The following is a 15,160-nucleotide window of genomic DNA, read 5'->3' on the forward strand; positions in this document are numbered from 1 at the left end:
CTTTTTTGAGGCAGAGTCTCATTCTGTCACCCAGGCTAGAGTGCAGTGGCATGATCTTGCCTGACTGCAACCTCCACCTCTCAGATTCAAGCAATTCTTATGCCTCAGCTTCCCAAGTAGCTGGAATTATAAGCATGTGCCACCATGCCCAGCTAATTTTTGTATTTTTAGTAGAGACGGGGTTTCCCATGTTGACCAGGCTGATCTTGAGCACTTGACCTCAAGTGATCCACACGCCTTGGCCTCCAAAAGTGGGATTACAGGCATGAGGCACCGTGCCCAAGCGAAGAAGGTTTTCTTAAGTGAATAAAATCTCATGAAATCCCATGGAGGAAGCTATTTAAAGCCTGAGGGCTGAAGCTGCCCTAGACTTGTTCTGTCCTGGACAGAATGACAGCTTTGATGACGAACCCTCACCCAGAGCATGACCAATGCATTTTTAAGACGGCGTTTCTTCCTCCATGGTAGAGGACTCCACTGCTTTTCTTGCCTCACCCTGTCACCCAAGCTGGAGTGCAGTGGTACAATCTCAGCTCACCACAACCTCCACTCCCAGGCTGAAGCAATTCTCCCACCTCAGTCTCCCACATAGCTGGGACCACAGACATGCAACACCACACCAGGCTAATTTTTGTATTTTTGGTAGAGACTGGGTTTCACCATGTTGCCCAGGCTGGTCTCGAACTCTTGAGCTCAAGCGATCTACCCATCTCAGCCTCCCAAAGTGCTGGGATTACAAGCATGAGCCACTACGCCGCCTTATGTCGCTTTTTGATATCCATGCTCAAATGACTAAGTACTAGGTCCTCCTGAGGGATTGCACTAAGTTCTCTTGAGGTCATTCTCTTGTAAGGATCACACATTTAACTACCCAGATTTGATAAAAAAAAAAAAAAAGAAAAAAAAATGGGAAAGGAAGTAACTCTATCCACTGGGCAGGGCTGTTTAGAGCCCTGTTATCTACTACTTTTGTGGCTCCCAGGGCTGAATGTGTAATTGCTATTGATAATTTACATTCTTGTTCTGTAAATGTTCATGATGTCCAGGGGAGATTTTTTTGGTTGGAAGAGCCATTTGTAGAGAGGGAGAGAAGGATGCATACACAACTGGACACAACTTGGCTTTGGTTCTCTTCTAAGTTAAAAAAAAAAAATTTAGAATTCCAGAAGGAGAAAAGGAAACCACAGCCTTGATCAAGGGCTTAAATACAATAGGACTAATGAAAAATGTAATATCTCAATGTAACAGCCTTGTATGGCCAGTGAAAAAAAGCTAATGGGAATCTGGAGGCTTGTGGTAGATCATTGCCAACTGAATTTTGTTGGTATTATAGTCCTGGCTGTTACAGACATTGTGACTGTAAATGAATCAAATCTCTGTGATGGCACCTGGTGTGCCATTTTGGACTTTGGCCGTGTATTTTTCTCAATCCCTTTTGCACCCAAAGATTAAGACCCCTTCCCTGGCTGACCCTCCAAAACATGTTTACTGGACTGTTGCAGCACTACTTGAATTTCCCTGTTATTTATCGCCAGTAGGTGAGTCAAATCATGGGACAAGCCTCTCTCTCTTTCTCTCTCTCTCTCTCTTTTTTTTTTTGCAGAGAAATTGGGCTTACTATATTGATGATATTCTATTGAAAGGTCTCAATAAAATTAGCCGATGCTAAATCACATGAAGGCCCAGAGAGGCTCTTAATTCTGATAAGATACAGGACCAGCCACCCAAGTCAAAATCTCCAAAACGATGTGAACTAAGACTCAAAAGTTGATCCTAGACTGTAAATAAAATATTCTTTGCTCTATGGCTCTCCTAAGAGAAAGGAAGCCTGGCACTTAATTGGACTATTTAGATCTTAGAGACAATACATGCCTTACCTATGCATGCCTCCTGTTGAGTCCTATGTACAAGTTGATTAGAAAGTCTGCTATATATGGCTGGGGACCTAAGCTGCAGGTGACGCTTGGGTCAGTGTAGCAGGTTGTTGCAGCAGACCACCCAGGGGGCCCTTTTCAACTCCAGGCTTCCGGAGAGGGAAACAATCTCCACCTGGAGGTACCCCTTAGCATTCCGGACTCACTGCTTCCCTGGCACCACTCCCCACTTCACTGGGGAAAGGACACCTTAAACCCTGGAGGTGCTCAGAGGAGGGAAAAATGAATGCTCTTTTTGTCTCTGAATCTCAGCCTCTCACTTGGCAAACTGTGTATCAAAGTGTGATATCAAAATGTGTATCAAAGTGTGATACGCTGTGCCTGGTGTATCAAAGACAGCTCCCCCAAATGAATCACCCTTTTACCTGCACAACCACTCAGACAGCTCATACTGATTCATGTGCTTCTCCTGACACTGAGTGCCCTTGAGTCATGCTATGTAGGGCTGTCCAGGTGACAACTACTTGGTGACCTGCCCATAGGGCTTAACCAAACCAAGGTCATGGTGATCCAAATCAAGTTATATGTTCATATGTGGGAGAGAGTGGCCCAGAGGATATCCATCCACTGGAGCATGTGGGGGTTGCTATTTGGTTCATCTTTGAGTCCCTGCAATGATTGGCAATGGCACCACTCTTTGGATTTCTTTCCCTTTGTTAGTTCCCTAGGTAAAGAGGGCTATCCTGCCTGAGGGATATGTGGTTCTATTTTTTTTAGTAGAGACAGGATTTCACCATGTTGGCCAGGATGGTCTCGATCTCCTGACCTTGTGATCCACCTGCCTTGGCCTCCCAAAGTGCTGGGATTACAGGCTTGAGCCACCGTGCCCAGCCAATGAGTCCTAATTCTTGAGTAGTCAAAAGAGCTCAGAAACTCCTGCTTGTGAAGGGATCCCTTAAGCAACCATAAGCAACCCTTAAGCCAGGGGATGAAAAACTCACACAAATGGTCCCCATTAGGGCTAGCACCAGAACCCACGCTCTCTGGCTTCCAATCTTACATTCTTTCACAGGCAAATATTGTAATTGTTAGCCCTTGGTATTCTCACAGTTGAGTATAGATGACTTTTAAAATAAATCTATTTTCTGCAAAGATATTTCATTCAAAAACAGAACAATGTGCCAATTATAATGCTTATTCTTAGCCATGTATAGTTTAATTCAGTGATTTATACCCCAAAACTACATACATTTTTTTCTTATACTATTACTGGAAAACAAAGCAAAACAAAAGTGAAAACCCAAGTAAAACAAAAGGGAAAACCCTGCTCTATTTTCAGAGATATGAAATTTTAATGTCTTTTTGTATACCGAAGTATTTAGAGCATATATTTTAAATGAGTAAGAATAAGAGTTTAACAATCAATTTTAGGATTCTGATTAATGCCTAGAATTATGAGACTTTGCCAATTATTCAGTGAAACATTGAATTTTGAATATATTCATGCCTAACTGGGACTGATTATCTGCAGTGGCTTTTAAACGTTGCTTAGTGAAACCTTTATTCTGTGAGATGTTATAAGGTGTCCCTTGAAAAACTGGGCCTGTGCTCAGATAAATTGGAGAACTGTAAACCTTTGGCTTAGAAAATGAAATGTGTATGTATGCAACACACACACACACACACACACACAGAGAGAGAGAGAGAGAGAGAGAGAGAGAGAGAGAGAAGGGCTTTTCAAAGCCCTTTAAGTGCTTATACGTATTATCAGTCCCGATGACCAAAGTAAGATAGGCCACATTTCCTAACATTTGTCTATAGAGCTTCTCATTCATGGACCACCGTTAGCATTTCACTGTAGCAGTGTTCTACAAGAAGTTGGTAGAACGTGTGAAAACTGAAAACCTGGCTGGGAGCGGTGGTTCATGTCTGTAATCCCAGCACTTTGGGAGGCCAAGGCAGGTGGATCACAAGGTCAGGAGATCGAGACTATCCTGGCTAACATGGGGAAACCCTGTCTCTACTAAAAATACAAAAAATTAGCCAGGCATGGTGGCGGGTGCCTGCAGTTCCAGCTACTCAGGAGGCTGAGGCAGGAGAATGGTGTGAATCCAGGAGGTGGAGCTTGCAGTGAGCCGAGATTGCACCACTGCACTCCGGCCTGGGCAACAGACTGAGACTCTGTCTCAAAAAAAAAGAAAACCAAAAACCTTATTCAAAGGGTCATTCCCTCTGATTCTCTAATCATCAAATCTTAACATCTGAATTCTCTCAATGTCCTTTTCATTGTAGGCAAAATGTTGATGTTTGAATATTAGACTTCCAGTAACAAGAAAATCTCTGCAACTCAAAGCTTAGAAAATTCTAAACTCATCAAGTTGTATACATTAAATAGGTACATCTGTTTGTAAGTCAATCATGTCTCAAGAAAGTGGCTTAAAAACTTTTTTGCGTTTGGTTGTACTGGAATAGCTTTCTCTGTAACCTCCACCCATTGACTTTAATAAGTGGGGTTATGTTGGATAAGTCCAATTCCCAATTCACATTGCTTTAAGTATATGAAGATAGCTATGTTGTCCTTTCTGATCCTTCTATTTCCCAGGGTAATCATGAGCAATTATTTTAATTCCCTCTGCCATCTTGGTTGTTCATCTCTGAACACAATCTAATTTGCTTATTTCATTCCTGAAGTGTATTGTCTATTAGAGTGAGGCGAACATTTCTTTGGTTCTAGACACTAAAATTCTGTTGGTGAGACCTATAATTTCAATGGGTTAGATGGCTTATATCATCGTATTGTTGGTCCATGAAGTAAAATCCCCATGACTTATTTCTTATGTGCTACCACTCACATTCTATGTTTCTATAGTTGGATTTTTGGACTAAAATCTTTCTGTAGTAATTACTGTATTTTTAATTTTAGCGAACACTTCTATTATGCTTGTTTTTTCATCTTATCACCGAGGTTATCAAGCATTCTTCCGTTGATTGCAACTGTTAAGATGGGAGTTAATTGAAAGTTTATAAACCAGGGCTAGAGGCCCTACTTAGGACGGTTAGAGTCCCTTCTAAGATTTAGGGCATTAGAGACCCCTCTCAGTAAAGTCCCTCTCGGCTAAGAACAGCTTTGATGCTATAGGATATTAACTGCTATTCTCTTGGGATTAATCTGTCTTGCACTCTTCGCTGATGGCTGTGGATGACAGGGTTGGACATGTACAGGATTGTGGGACATGGGGAGCTTTTTCCTCCCTAAAAGGGGAAACTTGAGAGCTAATAGGAATGCTGGTAAAGATCCTTTTGCTACTGAGAAGCAGTCACCTGAACTTTTACAGTGTCACTGCAACGGGTGGGTCTTTCTCTGGCCCTCCTGATCATTTCACCTTCCCCACCCTGCCATGGGCAACGCTTTTCTCTCTCTCCCTTTCCTTTCCTGTCTTTTCTGTTACTCAGGACAACTGTCTTGCCCAGAGACCACGTGTTGAAACTACAAGTCAGAGGTTGGATTAAAGATGACGGGGCCCCTCTGGGGGTAAATTTAAGGCTTGCTAGTTTGATAGTGGGTGCTAAGCAGAGTGGCTAATGTCTATGTTTTATCACATGTATTTTGCTCTGGCCAGAATGAAAAAAAATTTTCCTTTATAATGTGGCTTGGCTTCTAGGGCAATGGTGCCACAAGCCAGATCACTAGGGCTGCTCAGGGAAAGGGAACCCAGAAGCCTGGCATGCTGGCAAAAAAGCAAGAATTTCTTACCAGTCAGATTTCTATCGTCTCCCTCTCTGTGCAAATGGTTGAATGAATGGTAATAAAATAAAATAATCAGTGTTTATCTCCTCTGTAGAGTTTTGATTAATGCAAAAAAGAATTCTAAGGCTATTCTTAAGCTGGTGCATTTTGTGTTATGAGGTCGTTTTTCTGTGTTGAGGGATGCTTTAGGATAGAACACAGGCTTAGAATACCTGTAAGCCCCAGCAAGCTGGTCAGTAACAAAGTTGCCTGGACGTCCATGAAACCAACCAAAAAAACTGGATGAAGTCTCCACTGTGGGAGCTTGACCTTTTAACCACGTGACAGTACTGTCTCTTGGTCTCCACCTTCAAGGGAATAGGAATTTTAGGGTTCATGTCATAGTCAGCTCTAAAAATCATATTAAATAGTTACAAGCCTTTGCAAGCTCAAAATTAACTGCCCTAGACTCTTCCTGGGAAGGGAAATGGAGACTGCCCAGCATTGTAGCTCAATAGCCAAGGCTTTGCATTTTCACAGTGGTAGTCCAAGTTCAATTCCACCTAGAAAGTGAGTCATTTCAGGTTTAATATCTGCGTGAACATGTCTATTTTCTTCTCCTCCATGGATTGTCTGAAATTTTCCTTTCTTTAAGCACCAGTGCGGTTACCTTTGGTGAAGGTCAAAAGCCAGAAATATTGGCCATTTGGCATAAGAAAGTCTAAAAGAATTTTATTAAAGAGTGCTATGGTTAAAATCAGTTTAATTAAAAGTGGACATTCAAACTCTGTCTGGACTCCTTGGGAAAAACAGGAGGCACCAGAAATCCTTTTCCTGGCCCTGTTCTTCCAAGGGCTCCACCCTGAAGCGAGTCATCCAATTAAGAAACTGGCAAATGAAAATATTACAAGTGCTGAATCTTTTGTCTGTATATTTATATGTGTTGTATGTTTATATATAAAAGGGCTCTAATTAATTGGCTTAGAAAAATAAGCATTTAAATAAAATATTTCAGCAGAAAAATAGAAACTTTAATGCCTTTTTGTTCATGTGACTTTACTAATATTTTGGAAATAAAGACAGTTTTAAAGATGATTGATAAAATAAGATGTCTTAAAAATGTAGACATTTGGTCTAAATTAAGGTCAGATTTCAGATTTGCTAAATGCTTTAAGGTCAAACTGTTTCTTTGACTTTTGAAAATTGTTCAATTTACCTACTTTAAAGGCATTAAATTCTAGATAAGACCTGGGGACATGTGGAATTTGCCATGCCCTCTAGCTATACAAAGAAGATTATAAAGAAAGAGATTTTATATAAAAAAGGATCCTGTATGGTAAATTCTTGTCTTAAAGTAAAATAAATAGTTGTTTAAAAGAAGGGATGTTAAGGGCAAGTCAGAAAGTCCACAAATGTCTCAGATGTTCTGTGTAAGTTGTGAAAGTATTTGTGAAAAGGAATTTATGCAAGAAATGTTGTACAATTCAAAGGTTGTTAGGGCTCCTAAATGCTTCATAAAATGCCACTATGACTCTTACTGTACAACTTGCCTGCTTTACTGCTAGGTAAGGTCTGGGGACATGTGGAGTTAGTCATGCCCTTAACTATGCTGGAGAGCCAGCTCTTTTCTGCACTTCTGCTTGGTGTGTTCTGGACTAGGCTACACACTTAGTACACAATGAAAATCTTAAATTTACCAAGGTTTCCATCAGAATAGAAGTTGCTAAGAGTTAACATTATAACATGTAAGTAGAACTACTAAAGAAACAATTTTACATGCAAGGTGTGTAAAGAAAGTAAAATGTGTTTTTGCTGAAAAATTGCAAGAAGTCATAAGAATGTGAATATTTTCTGCTTAAAGTGTTAAAGGATTATTTTAAGTAAGAAAACAACTAAAGATTTAAGCAAGTTCTGGAAGGTTTATAAGGATTAATTGTAAGAGATTCTGTATGTGAACATATTGCCTAAAAAGGAGTATTATTCAGTTTTTCCATAAATTCAACATTGGAATAAAAGCACAATAGGTTTTTCTTAGACCACTGATCTGCTCTTACATAAAAAAAATGTAAAGGGTTACAAAAGGTTTGTAAGGATCTTACCTTATGGTTAAACATTAAAATTGGGTAAATATGTCTATAAGATTTTATTAAAAATTAGGTTTAGCATTAATCGTACATTAATGTAAAGGTGAAATTTGGCTTATTTGGCATAAAAATCATAGAGGAAGCATTATCAAATGTGAAATGGTGTTTTGCTTGCTTTAGACTATATTTGCATAAATGTGTTACTGGTATATGTTCCAAAGTTATGGGAAACTCCTATAATTCTAATATGACTTAGTGTATGTTATTAGTAATTGTAACTGTTGTGTAAAATTTTGTGTGCCACAGAAGTAAGCAAATTTCCTTATCAATTGTGGCTTTAATAGTGGCTGTCCTAAAACTTTTTATCATCCACAGAAAATTGTTGTCTTGTTTTAATCCTCTTTAGAAGGTGATTTATAATCAGCTATAAAACTCTAACAGGTGTTGTTAAATGTAGGTTTCTGATAACTTTGGAAATTGTAGCATTAGAATAGAGGAAACAACTTTCAGAACTTTAATGAAGAGCTGGAATGTTCATGAATATCAAGCAAAACAGGAGTTAACTAAATTCAGTAAACCAATAGAAAACTAAAGTAATCTTTTAAACTTTGCTTAGAACATTGCTGATTCTTTGTTTTGTTTTTCAGAGTCAAGAAAACTTTTCTTTTAAGCTATTTACAGCTTTTAACAGTTGACTGTACTCCTATGAACAAAATTTGGAGCATATTTATTTCTCTCTACCTGATTTCTACAGAATTTGGAAACTAGTTGGGAGTATTCTTAACCCGTGACAGTATAGTTATTTGCACAAGTGCAATAAAAATCTGTTGTCTTTTGTAACAGGACACAATTGGAGAAATTGGTTATCTTGCCAAGGCTTTGATGGGAATGGTGTGTTTTCTTTTAAGGAATTAAACTTGACTTATAAAGCCAATAAAAGCCCCTTGGGGAACTGGCCTCATACTTTGCCTACACAGTCCCTGTTCAGGGTTTCTGACCTATGTTAAGTAAAAGACATCACTTTCTGTCAGGTCCAGAAGCCTGAAGTTTACTTGGGACTTCAAGAGGAAGGAAATTGACCCAACTCATATGTATTTGAGGGTACAAACCCATGGCTCAGCTCAGCTAAAAAGTCTTATCTGAAATTCCTTCTATGGAATAGAGTTCCATCAAAGCCAATTTAAAAAGAGCTTATGTGAAAAATAATTATTCTTGCTGCACTTTATACAAATAATCAGGCCATGTATAATAAAGCAAATCAGTCTTACCATGATTTGTCTTTAGTAAAAATGGGAAACTAGAGAGAGAAATATTATGCTTCAAAACTATTGTACACTTGTTATTAAATTCTAGTCTCATTAATTGCTTTTAAGTTTGTTTCTGCAATTTATGCTAACCTTGCTTATTCCTGTAAACCAACCAGTAATATCTGACTGCTGCTTAGAAGAAACAAGAGGGATGGGTAATGTAAAAATCTAAATCAGTATTCTAATTCTGGGCACATTACAAACAGGTAACAACCCCATATCAGCTTAGTTCCAACAGTTGTCCAGTTCATGAAAAGCCTTCTAATTTAGTTTATTTGGAATAACTTTACATATTTTGCTTTATTCTTGTGGAATATATTCCTGTCATACTCTTTGTGGAGGAATACAGGACAAGCTGACTGAATGTTTTCTTAAACTAAACACTTATTAATCTTCCAGATATCATCTCTTGTTGAAACTCAAGATTCATGAATGGCCCTCACCATACTGATGCTTTCTGACTGAACTTCTCTCTACCCTGAACACAAGAGCTCCTAATAGCTAGGCAGGAATATTATTGCCCCTATTCAGCCTGAAGAAGTTACAGAAGATGGATTTTCATCTCTCTGCAACTCTTAGGATTAAGGATTCTCTTATAAAAGGCAGGGGGAAGTGTCAGAGGCATATGAACCAGAACGACTCCATCTTGAATAGGAGTTGAGTAAAATGAGGCTGAAACCTACTGGGCTGCATTCCCAGACAGTGAAGGCATTCTAAGTCACAGGCTGAGATAAGAGTTCAGCACAAAATACAGGTCATAAAGACCTTGCTGATAAAACAGGTTGCAGTAAAGGAGCTGGCCAAAACCCATCAAAACCAAAATGGCACAAGAGTGACCTCTGGTCGTCCTCACTGCTACACTCCCACCAGCACCATGACAATTTACAAATGCCGTGGAAACATCAGGAAGTTACCCTATATGGTCTAAAAAGGGGAGGCATGAATAATCCATGCCTTGTTGAGCATATCATCAAGAAATAACCATAAAAATTGGCCACCAGCAGTCCTCAGGGCTGCTCTGCCTATGGAGTAGGTATTCTTTTATTTCTTTACTTTCTTAACAAACTTGCTTTCACTTTGAAAAAAAAAGTTTATAAACCTACCTCATTGTACCATTATCTAGATCATAATTAAAAATAGGATAGTATTACAAAAATTAGTAAGAGCTTGTCAAATCTATTGTTAGAAATACAATTGGCATAGGGTCTGCCTAATTTCCTGGTCCAGTAATTTTCTAAGAAAATAAAATTTATTTTGCCATAACTAACAACTTGCCTCTTAGAAGTTACTTGCTTTCTTTCTAAGTACTTTCAAAATACATTTTAATGGTTGAATACAGGTTCTAAAAACAATTTGTACAAAGCTAAATATTCTGTGGTTTTCAGTTGCTACAATATTCCCATTAAACTTAAGACTCTATTTCTTTACCCTCGTTTTCCAGGAGTCCTTCCGTTCTTGTTTGCTTTGGAGATTATGATTTGTGTTTCATTGTAGTTTGTCTACAACTCCTCTTAATGTTTTAATACCGCCGTGAGATTTGACCTCATTCGGAGCCTCCTGGGGTTCTCTAACAATATCTTCATCTTTATTGGCCTTTTATTTTTTTCTTAATAGTGTCTCAAGCTGAGGTCATTTTATTTTCTAAAAGAAGCTTGAAGTAATATAAGGGTTGAAGAATTGTGCCTTTGCCTTGTCTTCCATGAATATGGAGTCATTTTTTTTTTCCAACTGGTTAGTGGTGTAGAAGAAAGCTTTCCTTAGAGAAATCAGTGTGATGTTTCAGAGGAGGATCAGACTAAAGTCAGGACACCTGGGGTTTGGTTCCAATTTTTCTCAAGCATTGCTTTAAAAACATCACAACTAATTTGGACCTTAATGTTTCTCCAGCTATTGAAAAAAATTAAACAGGTTAGATCAGTGGTTCTTGACTGACTTCTGCTGCCTGTCTCCACTCCAGGAGACATTTGGCAATAACTGGAGGCATTTGGCGTCACAATGGGAGATGGGTGGGTGCTACTGGCATTTAGTGTGTTGAGACAAGGGATGCTGCTGAACATCTTACAGTGCCTACAATGTCACTAGTGCCAAGGTTGAGAAGGCTTGGGTTAGTCCACTTTATGATCTCTTTTGGTATATTATTTCAGTCCTTTTAAATGTTATTTACAAGAGATGAAATTCAGTTTTGGGGGAAAAGGAAAGGAAGAAGATGAAAATAGTAAAGTCTCATTGGATGGCTTAGAGTAATAATATTAGCCACTTGCCTGACACTTTGGATGGATAATCATACATCATGCTTACATCAAAGCTAAGTGGTAGTCACTACAGTGATTGCCTTTCTTATTGATGAGGAAATGCAAGCAGAGAGAGTTAGAAACTTGCCCAAGAACATTCAGCTGATCGGTAGTATGATCTGGGTAAATACTGGAGCCATTTAAATTTTTAGGATTTTGGCTATCCTAGGGCTTTGGGAAGCTGAGGCAGGTGGATCACTTCAGCCCAGGAGTTTAAGACCAGGCTGGCAACACGGCAAAACCATGTCTCTACAAAAAGTACAAAAACTAGCCTGGTGTGGTGGCGTGTGCCCATAGTCATAGCTACTCAGGAGGCTGAGGCAGGAGGATCACTGGAGCCCAGGAAGTAGAGGCTGCAGGGAGCAGCAGCCTCCTGAGTAGCTAGAACTACAGGTGCATGCCACTACATCTGGCTATTTTTTAAAAAATTTTTTGCAGAGATCGACTTTCATCAGGTTGCCCAGACTGGTCTTGAACTCCTGGGCTCAAGTAATTCACCGGCCTTGGCCTCCCAAAATGCTGAGATTACAGACGAGAGCCACCAAGCCTGGCCTGGCTCTAATTTTTTTTTTTTTAATCATAAAAAGTTCCTATTCATGTCAAACTCAGAAACTCTACTCTAAAAGGAAACAAATTCTGAGTGTGAAGGGAGAAGACTGATGACATTGTGGCTCTAGATTCTTGATTTCCAGGGAAATAATAATTAGAAAAGGAAAATTATCGAAAAACAAATTTTATTCTACACCCCACAGAAATTTCTATTTCTCATAATGTCCTCTCCAAATTAATTTTGCCATTTTTGTCAAATTTTAGCAATTTACAAATATTTATTTGCAACCTGCCAAAAGATATAGTGATCAAAATGACATCCAAAAATTAACAGCTGGTTTGTGATAGGTCATATACATTCAAACATCCTTTCCTTTAGTGTGAAGGAGAAAAACGCAAAAGCAAAAATAAATACTGTGAAACTGCATTTCAAAATCATAGAGGTAGAAGGAAAAATAAATGTGGTGTTGTTGAAAGTTAAAAGAGAAAAATATGCACCTTTCATATCTGGCATCCAAAACTACATGAGGTAGAAAATAAAGATTGACATGTTCCAAAACACTTAATCTCAGTGAGAATATTTTTACAAAAAAAGTCTATAAAATAGCAATTCACCACTTAAGTTTAACCAAATAAGATGACATCTCATTTTGTTAGGTTTTAAAGGAAAAATATATTGCTCTGTTTTTCAGTTGCATTAGTTGGAACAGTGAGCACAAGAAGATACTGCACCATTTTAGTTAATCCAATCTTTAAAACTAAATTTCACTAAATTTTTCAGAGGTCTGAGATCACGCTGAAAAGAGTGAAAAACAGACTGGAATATATCAGGACACATTGATTAAAAGCCTGGGTTATAAGACGGAATTTAACTGGAGTCAACACTTAGCCACTAACTTTTAAAATTTTTTTTAATTAAAAATTTTTTAATAAATTTAGTAGAGACAAGGTCTCACTATGTTGGCCAGGTTGGTCTTGAACTTCTGGCCTCAAGCAGTCCTCCTGCCTTGGCCTCCCAAAGTGCTAGGATAACAGGCATGAGCCACTGCACCCGACCCCCAGCCGCTACTTTTTAATTATGACCTTGGGCAAGTTACTCCCTTAAACATTAGTTTCCTCAACTATAGAGTAGAGGTTACAATCCATGTCTAATATGATTAAATAAGATATCGCATCCCAGACACAAAATGATCAATATATGTTATTATGAATAGTCTAAAAGCCAAATTTTTCTAGGGATAAACACATTTTTAACTAAACAACATTTTCTCTCACATATCACAATAATTTATAGAAACACATACTAATTTCTTCTACTATGTATGAAATATTAATTTTAAACCTACATTTACTCTAATTCCATACATGCAAAAAGAGACACACCTATATCATGCACACACACACACACACACACACACACACACACCTGGAACCATTTTCTTTTTAGACCATAGAATTGAAAGAATAACCATTTTGATTTCATTCCCAAAATATGCATTAATGTTGTCCACTGCTGTAATATTGTGAGCTATTCTCATTTGAGTATTTTTCCCATTGAATTGAAACCATTTATTTCCCAAATGAACTCTCTACAGATGTCTTGTAAAAAAAAAAAAAAAAAACAAACTGAGATCAACGTTTGAGAGTGATGTAGTTTATTTTAAAATTAGGCTTCTGCTTTTAGTTTGGCTGGAGATAATACAGTTCACAGTTAAACCAAATACAGAGCATCTCCTAACTTCTTGACCTGCTATTTTGATTAAAATGTCAAGAAAGTGCTTTAATAACAGTAATTAGAGAGTTTAGGACTGGACTTGTCATATTAATGGAAAGGATATTAGCAGGACATGCCATGATGTTCACTTTATCACTATTATGTTACTTTTTCCTATAAGACCCATAGGTAGATATGTCAGAATATTAAGCCTTTTTCCAAGGATAATTACATTATTTCACAAAACACGTAACTCATTTGGTGAAAACATTCATGTCGATCAGCTTAACTGAAATGGTTAGGCAAGTTAGATAAAACAGTAAATTTGCTATTTTGGAGATGAAGGTACAGTTTACATAAGAGATTTCAGTTTATTGTTTTATTTGAAAGGTGGATTCTTGGACCCTCACATAACAAACCGTAATTTATCAGAGCAGTTCTTAAGAACTTACATTTTCTGGAGCTCATAGTAAATTTTGCGAATCTGGCTGAGACCACGTGATAATAATTGAGCTCAAAGTGGCATTGCGTGGGGAAGCAGAGAAAAGCTGTGGAGTAATATTCGAAGCCCTGGGTGCTTGTCTGGATTCTACCTCTTCCTGGCTGTTTGGTCTTATATAGTGATTTAACTTCCCTGAGCATTTATTTTCTCACATTTACCCATCAGAGTTGTTACAGGAAGCAGATGTGATAATGCCCATAAAAGCACTTTTGAATCTGTACATTGCCATATAAATGCAAGGCAGCATTATTATCATGGTTGTTGTTAGTACTAGCTTGGTGCAAAAATAATTGCGGCTTTTGCCATTGAAAGTAATGACAAAAATCACAATTACTTTTGCACCAAACTACACCGTTTTAGTGATAATTCAACTGATCTAACAGTGTTGCTTTTTCCCTCATATAATGCTAAACGTTTTCAATAATCACCTATGTGTCAAGATATAAAATGCATTAGAGGCCAGCCATGGGGGCTCACGTCTGGAATCTCAGCACTTTGGGAGGCTGAGGTGGGCTGATCAGTTGGGGTCAAGGGTTTGAGACCAGCCTGACCAACAGGGTGAAACTCCATCTCCACTAAAAAACATATAAAAATTAGCTGATTGTGGTGACGCATGCCTGTAATCCCAGCTACTGAGGAGGCTGAGGCAGGAGAATCATTTGAACCAGGAGGAAGAGGTTGCAGTGAGCCAAGATCGCACCACTGCACTCCAACCTGGGCGACAGAGTAACTCCATCTCAAAATAAAAAACAAAAAACAACAACAGAAAGAAAATGCATTAGACAATATGATTCAGGTGGGAACCAAGTAGGCAAGGCAGGTTAGCAGTGGCCAGCAGTTCAGGTTTGAGTTGAACCCGAAGTGATCGAAATAAACGGGGGAAGTGTTTGAAAGCAAAGTGGAGTTCAACAGGACAACAGCAGTGTAGGGCATGTGTGGGGAAATTAAATTGCACTGAGAGCAGATGGAAAATGAATGCCTATGCCTGAGTCTACCTAATAAAGATCTAAAAGTCATAAAGACAGCAAGCTGAACATAAATCAGGCGCAAAGGCTACAGCTGGAGCAGTAGGTGGAGCCCAGGCATGCACAAAAATACACGAGACCATCTTT

The 15,160-nt window shown here is 38.5% G+C and overlaps 1 protein-coding gene across 7 annotated transcripts in view; it reads right to left on the reverse strand.

Annotated features, from left to right (window-relative positions):
* Positions 1–15,160, reverse strand: part of OPRM1 (opioid receptor, mu 1) — a 120,126-nt gene that overhangs the window by 3,075 nt on the left and 101,891 nt on the right. The window contains exon 4 of one of the 7 annotated variants that reach the window (XM_011943734.1): positions 5,976–6,012. The exons of 5 other annotated variants lie outside the window; for them this stretch is intronic. In XM_011943734.1, the coding sequence (XP_011799124.1) occupies positions 6,007–6,012 (6 nt within the window). In that variant the 3' untranslated portion in view covers positions 5,976–6,006. Of the gene's footprint in view, positions 1–5,975; positions 6,165–15,160 lie in introns of those variants that run through there. One more of the 7 variants, XM_011943732.1, reaches the window with a different exon arrangement.

Source organism: Colobus angolensis, unplaced genomic scaffold (genome assembly GCF_000951035.1).
Source record: "Colobus angolensis palliatus isolate OR3802 unplaced genomic scaffold, Cang.pa_1.0 Scaffold221, whole genome shotgun sequence".
In the NCBI taxonomy this organism is placed as follows: domain Eukaryota; kingdom Metazoa; phylum Chordata; class Mammalia; order Primates; family Cercopithecidae; genus Colobus; species Colobus angolensis.